The 16,074-nt window shown below is 43.2% G+C and overlaps 1 protein-coding gene across 7 annotated transcripts in view; it reads left to right on the forward strand.

The window, feature by feature from the left end:
- tpk1 (thiamin pyrophosphokinase 1) overlaps positions 1-16,074 on the forward strand; it is a 330,085-nt gene that overhangs the window by 58,376 nt on the left and 255,635 nt on the right. For all 7 annotated transcript variants that reach the window (XM_048554379.2, XM_048554344.2, XM_048554361.2 and 4 more), the window contains one exon: positions 5,037-5,121. In XM_048554379.2, the coding sequence (XP_048410336.1) occupies positions 5,070-5,121 (52 nt within the window). In that variant the 5' untranslated portion in view covers positions 5,037-5,069. The remainder of the gene's footprint in view (positions 1-5,036; positions 5,122-16,074) is intronic.

The raw sequence follows: 16,074 nt of genomic DNA on the forward strand, positions 1-16,074 counted from the left end.
TAATGGTTAATAAGTATTTTTGGAGCTGGGGAAGATTTGTAATGGAGTTCGCCAGAGTTCGGTACCAGTACCCTTACTTCTCTCTCTCAATGTTTGAAAGTGCTCTGGATCTTGGTACTTAGGGACATTTGCATAGTTTGTGGATAACTCAAAACTGGGGAGAATGGTAAACTGTGAGAAAGACAGTATAAAACACCAAATAGACAACTCTAAACATGTTGTTGGACTGACAGATAAAGTTCAGTGTGGACCAGCACGAGGTGATGCAGCTTGATATAAAGAACATGGAGCTTATGTATATAATGTCTTTATAAAACAAAAGATATTATTCTAAAGAGTGTGCGGGAACAGATCGACCTTGGTGTATGTGTGCATAAATCACTAAAAGTGGCTGGACAGGTAGAGAGAGCACTTAATAAAGCACATAATATTCTAAGCTTTGTAAATCGAATCATAGAGTACAAGAGCAGATAATTTATATAAGAGACTGGTCAGGCCCTGAACCATAGTATTCAGTTCTAAGCTCATCTGAGAAAGCACAGAAGAGTTTTATGAGTATGGTTCTAGGGATAAAACATTTCAGTCATCGGGAGAGATTGGAGAAAATCAGACTGTTTTCCATGGAGAGGTGAAGGCTAAGAGGAGATTTGGTAGAAGTTTTCAAAATCATGAGGGGGTTGAACAAAGTAGAAAGTGAGAAACTATTGCCACTCATAAACAGATCAATAACTGGATGCTGCTTCACCTGCTGTTTTACAAAATAAACACGTCTGAGGTAAACAATAAAACTTAGTAGGTAGCGAGGATATGGAATGCACAATCTAGAAATGTGGTGGGAGGCAAGTTCAATGAAGGCATTCAAGAGGACGTTTATGATTATATAAATAAAAATGATGAACAGGACTGTGGGAAAAGGCACGGATTGGCAGTGAGTTAAAATGCCCAGAAAGGTTTCCTTCTGCACAATGAGAATTCTGTGATGGGTTTTTTTTTAATGACAATTGATGGTAGGTTCATGATCACCATCATTGACACTAGCTTCTATTTTCCTATATATTAATGGAACTTAAATTCTACCAGTTGCTTTTGTGGAATTTGAGCAGAGTATTAGTTTAATGGTCTGTCCATGATGTAAGTTGCAGTTTAGCACGCGTTATGTTGTAACTTTGCCAGGTTAAGCATGCCTAGTGTTGCTCTTGGCTTGCTCTCTTATATCCTTATTTGAACTAAGATTGATCCCTTGTTTAGATATTTTCTTATTTATACTGAGCAATAATTTGCTCACCGATACTCAGTTCGTTAAGTTATGAAAACAAGTGTAATATAAATAGCTCCTAAACAGACAGTTGACACAGCCACTCTACAATAGAATACCAATCCTAAATTGGCTTTGATACTATCTCTTCTTCTATTTTTCCCCTTCTTTCTCTTTTTGTACGCACAACTACTGAAAAGCAAGCCTCATTACCCTTTCCCACAGCATAATCAGAGATGAACCCTGATTTGGTCATGGCATTGCATGGTTGTATTTTTAATAGGCGGGATAGCAGATGCTCAGAGCATAGAAAGTTCATGGCCAATCTTGGGGTTGGTTAGGTCATGTATGCCCAAGTTCTGAAGAAGTATTACTGGACTTGAAATGTGAACTCCTTTTTTCTCTTTCCAGAAGCTGGAAGACCTGCTGGGTTTCTCCAGTAATTTCTATTTTTGTTTCAAATTTCCAACATCTGCAGTTCTTTGTTTTATTTGATGCTTGCCCAATTTCTGATCGGTTTGTTTAAAAGTAATGGTTATTTTAGTCAGAGAGATAATGGGAACTGCAGATGCTGGAGAATCTGAGATAACAAAGTGTGAGGCTGGATGAACACAGCAGGTGAAGCAGCATCTTACGAGCACAAAAGCTGATGTTTTGGGCCTAGACTAATGAAGGGTCTAGGCCCGAAACATCAGCTTTTGTACTCCCAAAATGCTGCTTGGCCTGCTGTGTTCATACAGCTCCACACTTTGTTATTTTAGTGACATCATTTTACTGTTCCTGATTCATTTTTTCACGTCAATTTTTTTTGTACAATAATCCCTTGTGTAGCAGCTTGTCTGCCTTGCCTTACTCCTTCCATAGATATCTGCCAAGAAAAGATGGCACCCATTCAAGCAATTACTATTTAGAATGAATAGTATTACCTTCCAATGATTAAGAATCATCCCAGACATCCCAAATGATGTATCTGAGAATGCTTCAAAATGAATTGATATCCATTAACTACAGAAACCATGTGTTATTTCATAGTAACTGCTGATACATAAAACAAATTAAAGCACAACATAACCATATAAACAATTACATAAGTTAAAATCCTGAACTATTTTAAAACTTGAGATAACAAGGTGTAGAGCTGGATGGACACAGCAGGCAATGCAGCATCAGAGGAGCAGGAAAGCATTTCGGGTCTGGACCCATCTTCAGATATGCAGGAGGGGAAGGAGATTCTGAGATAAATAGAGAGAGAGAGAGAGAGAGACGGGGTCGGAGGGGGTGGCCGATGTAAGATGGATAAAGGAGAAGGTAGGTGGAGAGGAGACAGACAGGTCAAAAAGGTGGGGATGGAGCCAGTAAAGGTGACTGTAAGTTGGAAGTTAGAGTTGGAATAGGTCAGTCTAGGGAGGATGGACAGATAGACAACAGACAATAGGTGCAGGAGTAGGCCATTTGGCCCTTTGAGCCAGCACCACCATTCATTATGATCATGGCTGATCATCCACAATCAGTATCCTGTTCCTGCCTTATCCCCATAACCAAGAAGGCGGGATGAGGCTGGTAGGTAGCAGGTGGAGGTGGGGCTTGACGTGGGAGGAGGGGATAGGTGGGAGGAAGGACAGGTTAGGGAGGCGGCTACGAGCTGGGCTGGTTTTTGAATGCAGTCGGGGAGGGGAGATTTTGAAGCCTGTGAAGTCCACATTGATACCATTAGACCTTAGGGTTCCAAAGTGAAATATGAGGTGCTGTTTCTGCAACCTTCAGTGGCATCGTATGGCACTGGAGGAGGCCCAGGATGGACATGTCATCCAAGGAGTGGGTAGGGGAGTTGAAATGGTTCGCGACTGGGAGATGCAGTCATTTGTCATGAACCGAGCGTAGGTGTTCCATAAAGCCGACTCCAAGCCTCCTCTTGGTTTCCCCGATGTAGAGGAGGCCACATTGGGAACAGCAGATACAGTATACCACATTAGCAGACGTGCAGGTGAACATCTGCTCAATGTGGAAGGTCTTCTTAGGGCCTGGGATGGGGTTGAGGGGGAGGTGTAGGGGCAGGTGTAGCACTTCATCCTGTTGCAGGGAAAAGTGCCAGGGGGTGGTGGGGCTGGTGGCGAGTGTGGAGTGGACAAGGGAGTCTCAGAGAGAGTGATTGCTGTGGAAGGCAGATAAGGGTGGGGAGGGAAAAATGTCTTTAGTAGTGGGGTCAGATGGCAGGAGTGCCAGAGGATGATGCATTGGATTTGGAGTTTGGTGGGGTGGTATGTGAGGAAGAGGGTGATTCTGTTTTGGTTGTTATTGCGGGGAGGGAGTGTGAAGGATGAGTTGTGGGAAATGTGAGAGACGTGGCCGAGGGCATTTTTGACCACTGTGGAGGAGAAGTTGTGGCCCTTGAAAAACGAGGACATCAGGGATTGGAATGCCTCATCTCAGGAGGAGATGCGGCGGAGGCGAAGGAATTGGGAATGGTTCTGGCATTTTTGCAGGGAGGTGGGTGAGAGGAGGTGTATTCTGGGGAGCTGTGGGAGTCGCTGGGCCTGAAGTGGATATCAGTTTCCAGGTTAAGTTTAAAACTTGGTAGTGCCTGAGATTTTCACCTTAAATTACTCCGACCATAACAGCTGAAGTTTACAGTAGCCTGAGCCATGAAGCAGTAAAACCATGAAATTGACTTTTGACCTGGTCCGAATAGCTTATTTCTTACAGAAACTGTTAGTAACGAACCACAGTCAAACGTGATGTGGAGGTGCCAGTGTTGAACTGGGGTGTACAAGGACACACGCGAACACACACACACACATATGAATCCAAATGGTAAATTTATGTTTGCAGATATATTCTATTCAGTTCAAAAAGCACACAATTTATAGACAGTCAGTCAATCTGGTGTTTTATAAATCAGAGATAATGGGAACTGCAGATGCTGGAGAATTCCAAGATAATAAAATGTGAGGCTGGATGAACACAGCAGGCCAAGCAGCATCTCAGGAGCACAAAAGCTGACGTTTCGGGCCTAGACCCTTCACCCTCTCTGATGAAGGGTCTAGACCCGAAACGTCAGCTTTTGTGCTCCTGAGATGCTGCTTGGCCTGCTGTGTTCATCCAGCCTCACATTTTATTATCTTGGTGTTTTATAAATTCCTGCTTTCAAATTAAAACCAGTCTGACTCCACACCAAAACACAGCCAGATTCTAAACAAGGCCTCACACCTAACATTCATTGTCTTACCTAAAATGTCACCTCTTCTTTATACTGATAAAACCTTTAGTTCTCACAGGACAGGGACTTGAAAGGAATTTGGGGATTTGCATATACATATTAATTAATAAATTCTTCTAACTGAATAAAGATTTAACAGCATCTTAGTTTCGTTTAGTATATCCTCATCAACAGTGCGACACTTGAATTGTTTAGTTATAAATTCTGTGCCTGATACTTCCTCTCTCATTAATACCTGAAGAAGGACTGAGGCTCCAAAAGCTTGTGTTTTCAAATAAACCTGTTGGACAATAACCTGGTGTGTAATTTCTGACCCTGCCCACAGTCAAAAAGAATAGAATGCAAATTTTCACTTGCTTAATCAAGTTAAAGTTATAGCAAAGTGACTTAGTCTTACATTTCATGAATACTGACTAATATATGGTAATTTTTAATGAAAAGCATTAAACTACCAGTTACCAACTTGGCAGAAGTTGAGGTTGGCTAATTACTACTGCTTAAAATTGAGCTTTTTGGAGATTATTTCGTATAGTTGTGATTAGTATTCATTATGTTTTGCTGCAGAGTCTCTAAAGCTAAACTTCAAAGCCTACAGTGATGGCAGCTACAAATGATACGTTGGTTCCCCTGGAGTGTTTGCTTCCTGCAGGTACTTTTTTACCTTTTAACAGCACAACTGTATGTTTTGTTGAACTATTTGTCATTTATGTCTTGTTTGTACTTTTTACTTTGGATGTACCTTTCAAGGCATAATGGGCTTTACTCCTGAAGAAAAGAATATGCTTCCAGTATTGATTGAAATCTAAGCACTGATGTTTGCATTATGTCAAGTATTATGAAATTTGAATTGTTTCAAAGTCTAAAATTCCAGTATGTTGAAACTCGGAGAACTTCTTAATCCGATTTCACCTATGGCAATTGAAAGCCTTGAAGGTATCATCGGTTCATGCATCAAATGAGAAAAATTTTAGACAACATCCACTTGAATAGAAATACCACGTTGTTAAATCAAATATTGTGTCATTCCCAAGTTATTTTGTTTTACTTATTCTTGTGATGTGATGAGCCACTTTACTGAACAGTCAAAGTCCAGTTGTGTAGGTACTTCCACTGTTCTCTTAGAGAAGAATTTTGACTCAGTGGTTGTGAAGGTCTGAACAGTGTGTAATCAGGAGGGGAACTTGCAGATGGTGGTAATCCCACTTAAACTATGTGAAATAAATGTTAAAAATAGTATGCTGCATTACATATCATTTCATGCTGTATTGCAAAAATGTGCGAATATGATGAATGAAAAGAACTAGTTTTGTCAGTTTTATATTAATATATTTCCCAACCATTATCAAATGTATCAGTTCCTTTTTTTTCTGTTTTACTTTTCCTTCTGTTAATTTATTTGTTTCATGACAGACCTCTAAAATACAACTTATCCAATGCATGGCATGTGGCTACACAATGCCCAGCGACAAAATAAGTTGTGAAATAATTTCTCTTTGTACCACCTTTTCTGTGTGAAATCATTGCATACACCAAACTTGATTTGAGAGGAGGTTTTCAGTTTAGATTTTACTTTGCGCAGGACTGGAGCTATTAAGTGAGAACTAAATTTAACTTTTCATTACTTTTTTGTTTTAATTAACAATTCAGTGGTATACCATACTGATACATGACAAGTTCTACAGGTTGAATTGGTGAATTGGAATGTTTATGATAAATGATTATTAACTGTCCTGTGGGCAGCTTGGCATGGGCTATAAGTGCTGACCTAGCCAATAACACCCATATTCCAAGAATGAACGAAGGATATGATGTGGAAATATTCTGGAAAGCATGTTATAAATGTATTGGCATAATCTCTGGTGAGGATATCTCTTGTTAGAGAAATATATAATGAATTATAATTATTCACTTTGATCAGGGGAGCATAAGGAACCTTAGGTATAAATCGAGTGAGAAACAATTACCCAGATAGTGATTGGAATGTGGACTCTACTGCTACATGGATTAGTTGCAGTGATTTGTGAAAGAATGGAAATATATGCTGAAATGGTCAGATGGAAGTATGATAGAAGGAGATTCAGATGGAGCAGAAACACCAGCCTAATGGCCTGATTCTTTACATTACAGCACAGTACAGGCCCTTCGGCCCTCGATGTTGTAAGTTCGATTTAATTTTATGTTTGCGTGTTCTTGCACTGCTGAATTAATTGGCTGTTTGGAAATGTGAAACAGCCTTGTTTATTTGAAATGAAGAACTAGCTGTATGAGACATTTTGAGGGCACAACTGGTTTCATGCTACATCAAGGAATGCCAGTTGTATTGATAACTTACTATCTTTGGATGAAACCTTTTTATAATTTGGCTTAACTGGCTGCAACAATTTTGAGGTGATGCAGATGCTAACTCTGTGTGTGTGTATTCATTACTTGAAACTTTAAAATAGTGCCTTGATTCCATTTTACCCTGTGTGGGTGTGACTGGTATGCCAGATCTCATGCTAAGAATTGTGGCAGTTATTTGATTTTTCAGCTGGTGTACTTCCGGAAGACATTTAGTACAATTGATTATTTTCTATCTGTGTTCACATGTTCATCTCTCAGACATTGCATTAAAAATATTGCCTCTAAAGATAAATTCTTGATAGTTAATAAAAAGTAAAATTTTGACATTTTACATTACAGTTTTACACACCTTTTCTTTCTGGATAATTAATTTGTTGTAATGAATGCAGCTTAATATTTTAGACCGAGATTTTGATATTTATTAAGCTTGATCTAGTTTAATGAAGGCAGTCTGAAAAAATGCATCCCACTTCAAACTAAATGCTGAGAATTCCTAACAAAGTCAGAGGAGGTATCTCAGCTCACTGCTCGCTCCTCTGGACCTATCTTGGACACCCAATGCCAACATTTCTTGGAACACTCTTGGTTCACGCATCCCACATTCACGGCTGCTGATATCCAATGTGTGCCAGCATTTTTGCACCATCAGGGCACATGTCCGATCCATTTACTGCGTGCTTCTGCATTGTCATACTATCTTAATAGTGAACTGACAACTATCACTGGAATGCTGCTGCAAGGAGGTCTTGTGAAAACTATGCACTTAGCATGGAGGGACAGGCACCCAGATCTCAACTGGACCTGGCTGGATCTAAGTTGTTTACTTGCTTTCTTAGCACTTACTCTCTTGTCATTGGCCTGGATGCTCACCTTCCCTGCTTTGCCCCGAACTGCCTTTTACTGCTTTGTCCTCTCAGCTGAACTTTAAAAGCTCGTAGTACTTTTTGTCTTTCCTTGCTATTTGGTGCAGACAGAAAGCCAGGCAGGTTGTTATGCATGTCAGCAGTCAGCGTTCAAAGGAGTGGACGTGTTACTACAAGGCAGCGTGTTCTGTTGCTCTCACGCATACAGCATGTACCAGCAGCCTCCACAGCAAACATATGGCATCAGCTAAAAGGCTATGCCTCAAAGTCAAAGTGACATACTGCTCAGTCATATTAAAGCCGGCCTATTGTCATTCCGGGGCGTCCTGGTGAAGTTCGTCAAGGGCAATGTCATATTAAGCCCAGGAGCATGTCACTGGTCAGATGTCAGTTAGGGTGGTCTGGGTCAGGGGAATCATCTTGATGTTGTTTTGTAGAGCTGTCCATGGTTAGTCCTGAAAGGCCCTGTGCACTCAGTCAGTGGATCATTAGTCAGGGCAGTATGTAAGGTTCAGTCGGTGATCTGATCAGTTGTCAGTCAGGCTATCCGTCCAAATGGCTAGGAGATGGAGACAGTGTCAGTCCTGCTTCTCACCTGGGTTCATTACAAACATGACTGATGGATGCAGCCACAGCAGAGGTCAGTGGAGGGAATATCATGGGTTGGTATTTGGTGATACTGTTGTTCTAGAAATGTGAGGGGAATTGGCGTTGGGGATTGGAGACAGCAGCCTAAGGATATGGGAGTATTTGATTATAATGGGGGGTGGGGGTACAATCGTGCATGGGAGGACATGGTATGCTGTGGGGGTTGGGGGCAGGAATGGCTAAGTAGGTGGGCACCAACACTATCTGGCTGTTGATGGAGGCTTCTCAAGATGCAGTAGCATCAATTATGCACTTGCAGAGCGTTGATCAAAATCATTCGCAATCATATCTCCATGAACTGCCGTGCAGTGTCCAATCCTATGGAGTGCAAGCTGCTCACAGTCAACGTTAATGAGGTCATTGGCCCCTGCCAGTTGAAGATGACCTCTTAGGATGCATGGGGGCACACAACTGATTCCCTCTCAACCTGAACTAGAAGTATAATGAACGACTCAGTTCTATACCATGATGTTGGTGAGTGATGTGGGCTAGGAGGAGCAGCAGAGTTCAATACTGATGTAGCACTTGCATTGTCCAACCATCTCTTTGCCAAATGACTGGTTGTACATTCATTGACATTGGACCCTATTCCAGTGTACCAAGACACATTATTCCATGGCTGTTCACTTCTGAATGCCCCATGTCCCACTACATGGAGCAGCATGTTAATCAGTACGTTATGTGAATGCTGACTGCTCAGATTGATAAGAACCTGTTCTCTTTCTTCTGCTTCTCACCCGGGTTCATTACAAACGTGACTGATGGATGCAGCCACAGCAGAGGTGACCATCACTGTTGCTGCTGTGCAACAATGGTGTAGAAAAATGGAGGAACAGATATGACAACAAGCACAGGACCAACAGCAATGTCCACTGTCCAGAAGATGTTGAAAAACCTTCACGTGAAGAGCATGTAGCTGAAGGGTTCCTCCAGATGCACAGGAGGGCATGTCCACGACCACCCTTTGTCTTGTAAGGATCAACTAATTCTGAATCCAAACTGCCAATTTCCCCCACCCCATGCATCCTTACTTTCTACGTGAGCCTACGATGGGGATGTTATCAAACCCCTTACTTAAATCCATATATACCACATCCACTGCTCCACCTTCATCCATGTGGTTGGTCACCTCTTCAAAGAATGCCGTAAAGTTTGTGAGGCATGATCTACCCCTCACAAATCCATACTGACTATTATGAATCAAACTGTGCCTTTCCAAGTGATCATAAATCCTGTCTCTTAGAGCCCTTTCCAATAATTTGCCCACCACTGACGTAAGACTAACTGGTCTGTATTTTCCGGGGTTATCCCTGTTCCCTTTTTTTGAACAAGGGAATGGCATTCGCCTCTTCCTAATCTTCCAGCACTATACCAGTGAACAGTGAGGATGAAAAGATCATTGCCAAAGGCCCTATGTTCTCGTCCCTTGCTTCCCATAGAATCCTTGGATAGTTCCCATCAGGCCCGGGGGACTTATCTACCTTCTACTGCCTCGGAATTCCTGACACATCTTCTTTACAAACACCAACCTGTTCTAGCCTATCTGCCTGTTTCACAGTGCCCTCCTGTACAACTAGGTCCCTCTCAGTTGTGAGTACCGAAGAAAATTATTCATTAAGGACCTCTCCTATCTCTTTTGGCTCTGTGCCCATATTCCCTTTACAGTCCTTGATCGGCCCTTTCTCTGGTCATTCTCTTGTTCTGCACTTACGTGTAAAAAGCCTTGGAGTTTTCCTTAGTCCTATCCACCAAGGTTTTCTCATGCCCCCTTATTAGCTCTGCTAAGCCCTTTCTTCAGCTCCTTCCTGGCTAACTTGTATCCCTCTAGTGCATTTTCTGTTCCTCTTTTCCTAAATCTTACAGAAGATCCTTCTTCCTCTTAACCAGTTGTTCGACCTCTTTTGAGAACCATGGCTCCCTCATTTGACGCACCTTCCCTGCCTGCTCGGGACAAACGTATCGAACACATGCAGTATGCTGAGAGGAGAGGAATGATTGTTGGAAGTTCCAGAATTTAGATGCTTGAAAAGAAATAGGGAGAGGGATGAGGTGGAGGATGTCCTCGACCATTGAGGGGGGGACGTTGCGGTCCTTGAAAAACGAGGACATAAGAACATAAGAACTAGGACCAGGAGTAGGCCACCTGCCCCTCAATCTTTGAGGCTCAGCTCCACTTATCCTCTCACTCACCATAACACTTAATTCCTTTACAGTTCAAAAATTTATCTAGCCTTGCCTTAAAAACATTCAGTGAGGTAGCTTCAACCGCTTAACTGGGCAGGGAATTCCATGGATTCACAACCGTTTGGGTGAATAAGTTCCTCTTGACCTCAGTCCTACATCTGCTTCCCTTTATTTTAAGGTGATGCCCTCTTATCCTAGTTTCACCTGCTTGCGGAAACAACCTCCCTGGCCTCCACTTCTTTCTATTCCTTTCATAATCTTATATGTTTCTATAAGATCTCCCCTCATTCTTCTGAATTCCAATGAGTATAAGCCCAGTCTACTTAGTCTCTCCTCATAATCCATCCCTGTCAACTCTGAAATCATCCAAGTGAATCTCCTCTGCGTCCCCTCTAGTGCTAGTATATCTCTTCTCAAGGAGGGTGACCAAAACTGCACACAGTACTCCAAGTGTGGCCTCACTAGGACCATATACAACAGGACCCCCTGTTTTTAAACTCCATCCCTCGAGCAATGGCAGACCAAATTCCATTTGCCTTTTTAGTCACCTACTGCACCTTCAGTGATTCATGCACAAGGACACCCAAATCACTTTGCACAGCAGCGTGCTGCAGTTTTTTTACCATTTAAAACGTAGTCCATTTTGTTGTTCTTCCTACCAAAATGGATGACCTCATATTTATCAACATTGTACTCCATCTGCCAGACCTTTGCCCACTCGCTTAGACTATCTATATCCCTCTGCAGACTTTCAGTGTCTTCTGCACACTTTGCTTTACCACTCACCTTCGTGTCATCTGCAGATTTTAACACACCATACTTAGTCCCCAACTCCAGATCGTCTATGTAAATTGTAAACAATTGAGGTCCTAACACTGATCCTGAGGAACAACATTAACCACTGACTGCCACCAGAAAAACAGCCATTTACCCCAAAACCAGTCCAACCTGTCTCTGCCTCCCTAACCGGTTCTTCCTCTCACCCATCCCTTCCTCCCACCCCAAGCCGCACCCCCAGCTACCTACTAACGTCATCCCACCTCCTTGACCTGTCCGTCTTCCCTGGACTGACCTATCCCCTCCCTACCTCCCCACCTACACCCTCTCCACCTATCTTCTTTACTCTCCATCTTCGGTCCGCCTCCCCCTCTCTCCCTATTTATTCCAGTTCCCTCCCCCCATCCCCCTCTCTGATGAAGGGTCTAGGCCCGAAACGTCAGCTTTTGTGCTCCTGAGATGCTGCTTGGCCTGCTGTGTTCATCCAGCCTCACATTTTATTATCATTTACCCCTACTCTTTGCTTTCTACTGGTCAACCAATCCTCTATCCATGCCAATACATTACCTGTAATACGTGCAACTTTATCTTATGTAGCAGCCTTTGGTGTGGCACCTTGTCAAATGCCTTCTGGAAATCCAGATACACCACATCCACAGGTTCCCCATTGTCCACTATGCAAGTCCTCAAAGAATTCCACCGAATTAGTTAAACATGACCTACCCCTCATGAACCCATGTTGGGTGTTCCCAATGGGACAATTTATATCCAGATGTCTTGCTATTTCTTCCTTAATGACAGATTTAAGCATTTTCCCCACTACCGAAGTTAAGCTAACTGGCCTATAGTTACCTGCTTTTTGTCTACTTTTTTAAACAGTGGCATCACATCGGCTGTTTTCCAATCTGCGGGAACCACCCCAGAGTCCAATGAATTTCGGTAAAATTGTTCCCATTGTCTCTGCCTGCCCCTGCCCCACTGGACTTATCTCCACCTATCTTGACTCCATTTTCTCCCCCTTGGCCCAGGAACTTCTTTCCTACGTCAGTGACACCACCCATGCCCCCCACCTCCTCCAGAACTTCCAATTCCCCCGTCCCCAGCACCTCATGTTTACCATGGACGCCCAGTCCCTATACACCTGCATTCCCCATGCAGCTGGTCTAAAGGCCCTCTGCCTCTTCCTGTCCCGCATGCCCGACCAGTCCCCCTCCACCGACACCCTCATCTGCTTTGCCCCAACAACTTCTCTTTCAATTCCACCCACTACCTGCAGACAAAGGGAGTGGCCATGGGTACCCGCATGGGCCCAAGCTATGCCTGCCTCTTTGTAGGTTACATGGAACAATCCGTCTTCCATACCTACACTGGCCCTAAACCCCACCTCTTCCTCTGTTACATTGATGACTGTATTGGCGCCACCTCGTGCTCCCATGAGGAGCTTGAACAGTTCGTCCACTTCAACACATTCCACCCCAACCTTAAGTTCACCAAGATCATCTTTAATACCTCTCTCTCCTTCCGGGATCTCTCTGTTTCCATCTCTGGCAACCACCTAGAAACCGATATCCATTTCAAGCCCACTGACTTCCACAGCTCCCAAGAATACACCTCTTCCCACCCACCTTCCTGCAAAAATGCCATTCCCTATTCCCAATTCCTCCACCTCTACCGCATTTGCTCCCACGATGGCGCATTCCACTCCTGTACGTCTCAGATGTCCTCATTTTTCAAGGACAGCAACTTCCCCCACCCTCAGTGGTTGAGAATACCCTCGACCATGTCTCCCACATTTCCCGCAACTCATCCATCACACCCCCTCCCCGCATAACAACCAAAACAGAATCCGCCTCGTCCTCATGTACAACCCCACCAAACTCCTGATCCAACACATCATCTGACACTTCCGCCATCTGCAGTCTGACCCCCCCCAAAGACATTTTTCCCTCCCCACCCTTATCTGCTTTCCGGAGGGACCACTCTCTCCTTGACTCCCTTGTCCGAACCACACTCCCCTCAAGCCCCACCACCCCGGCACTTTTCCCTGCAACCGCAGGAAATGCTACACCTGCCCCTACATCTCCCCCCTCACCCCAATCCCAGGCCTAAAGAAGACTTTCCACATCAAGTCGATGTTCACCTGCACATCTGCTAATGTGATATACTGCATCTGCTGTTCCTGTTGTGGTTTCCTCTACATCGGGGAAACCAAGCAGAGGCTTGGTGACTGCTTTGCAGAACACCTCCACTCGGTTCGGAATAAACAACTGCACCTCCCAGTCACAAACCATTTCAACACCCCCTCCCATTCCTCAGACAACATGTCTATCCTGGGCCTCCTGCAGTGCCACAATGATGCTACCCGAAGGTTGCAGGAACAGCAGTTCATATTCCACTTGGGAACCCTGCAGCCCATCGGTATCAATGTGGACTTCACAAGCTTCAAATCTCCCGTCCGTCTACTGCATCCCAAAACCAGCCCAGCTCATCCTCACCTCCCTAACCCTTCCTTCCTGTCACTTATCCCCTCCTCCCATCTCAACACCCACTCCCATCTCCTTCCTACTAACCTCATTCCACCCCCTCGACCTGTCCATCCTCCCCGGACTGACCTATCTCCTCCCTATCTCTCCACCTACACTCCATCCCTGCCTCTTTGACCTGTCTGTCTCCTCTCCTCTATCCATCTTCTGTCCTCATCCGCATCCCCATCTCTCCCTATTTATTTAAAAACCCCCTCCCCCATTCCTGAAGATGGGTCTAGGCCTAAAGCATCAGCCTTCCTGCTCTTCTGATGCTGCTTGGCCTGCTGTGTTCATCCAGCTGTGCACCTTGTTATTTTAAACTGATTTATTAATTGGTGGACTTATGCAAAATGAGTTAATAATAGCAAATTGTTTGTTGGGAAGAGATGCTCATGACTTGTAGAATTGCAGCAAATTAACATTTACGAACAGCTCCAACAACACTATCCAGGACAAAATAGCCCTCTTGATTGGCACCCCATTCACCACTGATGCACAGTTACAGCAAGGTGTACCAAGTACAAAACAAGCAAGTGACTGATTAGGATCTGGGATTCATTGAATGGGATTGTGATAGAGGCAGATTCAATTGTTTGTTTATTGATTTATCTCAATCATTTCAAAAGAAAGCTTGCAGGGCTGCATGAAAAGATGGGGAAGTGGGATGAACTGATTCCCTTTTAAAGAGAGACAGGATGTAAACAATTGGCTGAATGGCTCCTTCTCTGCAGCAAGTCCATTAAGACTCCTTCAGCAACATTTTTCAAACTGGAGACCTCTGCCACCCAGAACGACTCGGGCAGGAGATGTATGGGAATATGACTATTGGCAAGTTCTCCCCTCCAAACCCACAATATACTGACTTGGAACTATATCATTGTTCCTTCACTGTTTCTGAATCAACATCTTAGAAATCTATAACACTACAGTCGAAAGATCTACATCCACAGTAATTCAAGAATGCTCACTGCTAACTTGTCAAGAGCATTAGAGATTGCTGGTAAATACTGACCTAGTCAGAGATCTACATCCTGTAAAATAATAAATAGAACATTCTGATGCGTTTAAAGTTTTAATGTAATTGCAGCCACATTAAAATTAGATTTCCTGCATACACTAGCTATTTGCTTTTAAATATTTGTTGTTAGTTCTGATTCTCTTTCCTCCTTTGGGCATAAATGTAGATTGCATGCACATTTGCAGAATAGTAGTGAATTACTGAGAGGTTCTCATTGAATATTTTTATTTAATGTTGCGCAGAGTCGATTTGATGCTGTTATAGATACATTAACACATATCCAGCTTGGAAATTATAAACAAATTGTTAAACAAATCTAACAATATTCTGCTAACAACACAGATACCACGTAGAGAAGTTGATATGTTTCGAAACAGTGGGCCATGACTTTCCATTCTGCAGGGAGTATTGATGGGTGGTGAGTGCGTCTGATGAAGTTCCAAGCTTTGAGAGCTGCTGGAAATGAGAGTTGTGGGAAAGTTAGCAATGCCATACCCACTGCAACAACTGAAGTATTCTCATCAGCCTCTCAACAAAAAACTTAAATCATTAATCAAACACTATTTACTTTGAAGAAGAGACATCTGGACTCGAAACATAAGCTTGTTCTCCATGGAAGCTACCTAACCCACTTTTGATCTCTCGCATTTTTTGTTTCCAGTACTCCTACAATTTATCTTAAATCAGAGAGTTGTCAAAGCCAAACAATGAATGTTTTCAGGAAGGAGTTAAATGTAGTTCTTAGGGATAAAGAGATTAAAGGGTATGGGGAGAATGTGGGAACAGGGTACCGAGTTGGATGATCAGTTATCATCATTTGGTGTGGCAGAGCAGGCTCACAGACCCCACTGGCCTATTGCTCCTACTGGCTTTGTATCTGCATAAATCCATATGACAGTGGCAAGAGATGGATGGTAAGATGAAACAGAAAGCAGGAGGGAAGAAAATAACAGATGTCAGATTGTTCACATTGTTGAGAACCAAGATAAATGTGAAAAGTTCCGAGGGGAATTGAAACAGGAAATCAGTGGGAAAAAGAGACAGTCTAAGAAGAGACTGCTAGCTCACTTGGAAGGAATTTGAATGTCTTCTATAGGCATGTAAGAGTAAAAGGGCAGTTAAAGGATGTGTGGCACCAATTCAGGACAGAAAAGCTATATGCTTGGAACCAGAAGTCATGGCTATTTCCCTTTGTATCCATTTTCCCTTTCTGAAGCATTATTTGTTATTCAAAGACAAATCTG

This window comes from Stegostoma tigrinum, chromosome 2 (assembly GCF_030684315.1).
Source record: "Stegostoma tigrinum isolate sSteTig4 chromosome 2, sSteTig4.hap1, whole genome shotgun sequence".
Taxonomy (NCBI): Eukaryota; Metazoa; Chordata; class Chondrichthyes; order Orectolobiformes; family Stegostomatidae; genus Stegostoma; species Stegostoma tigrinum.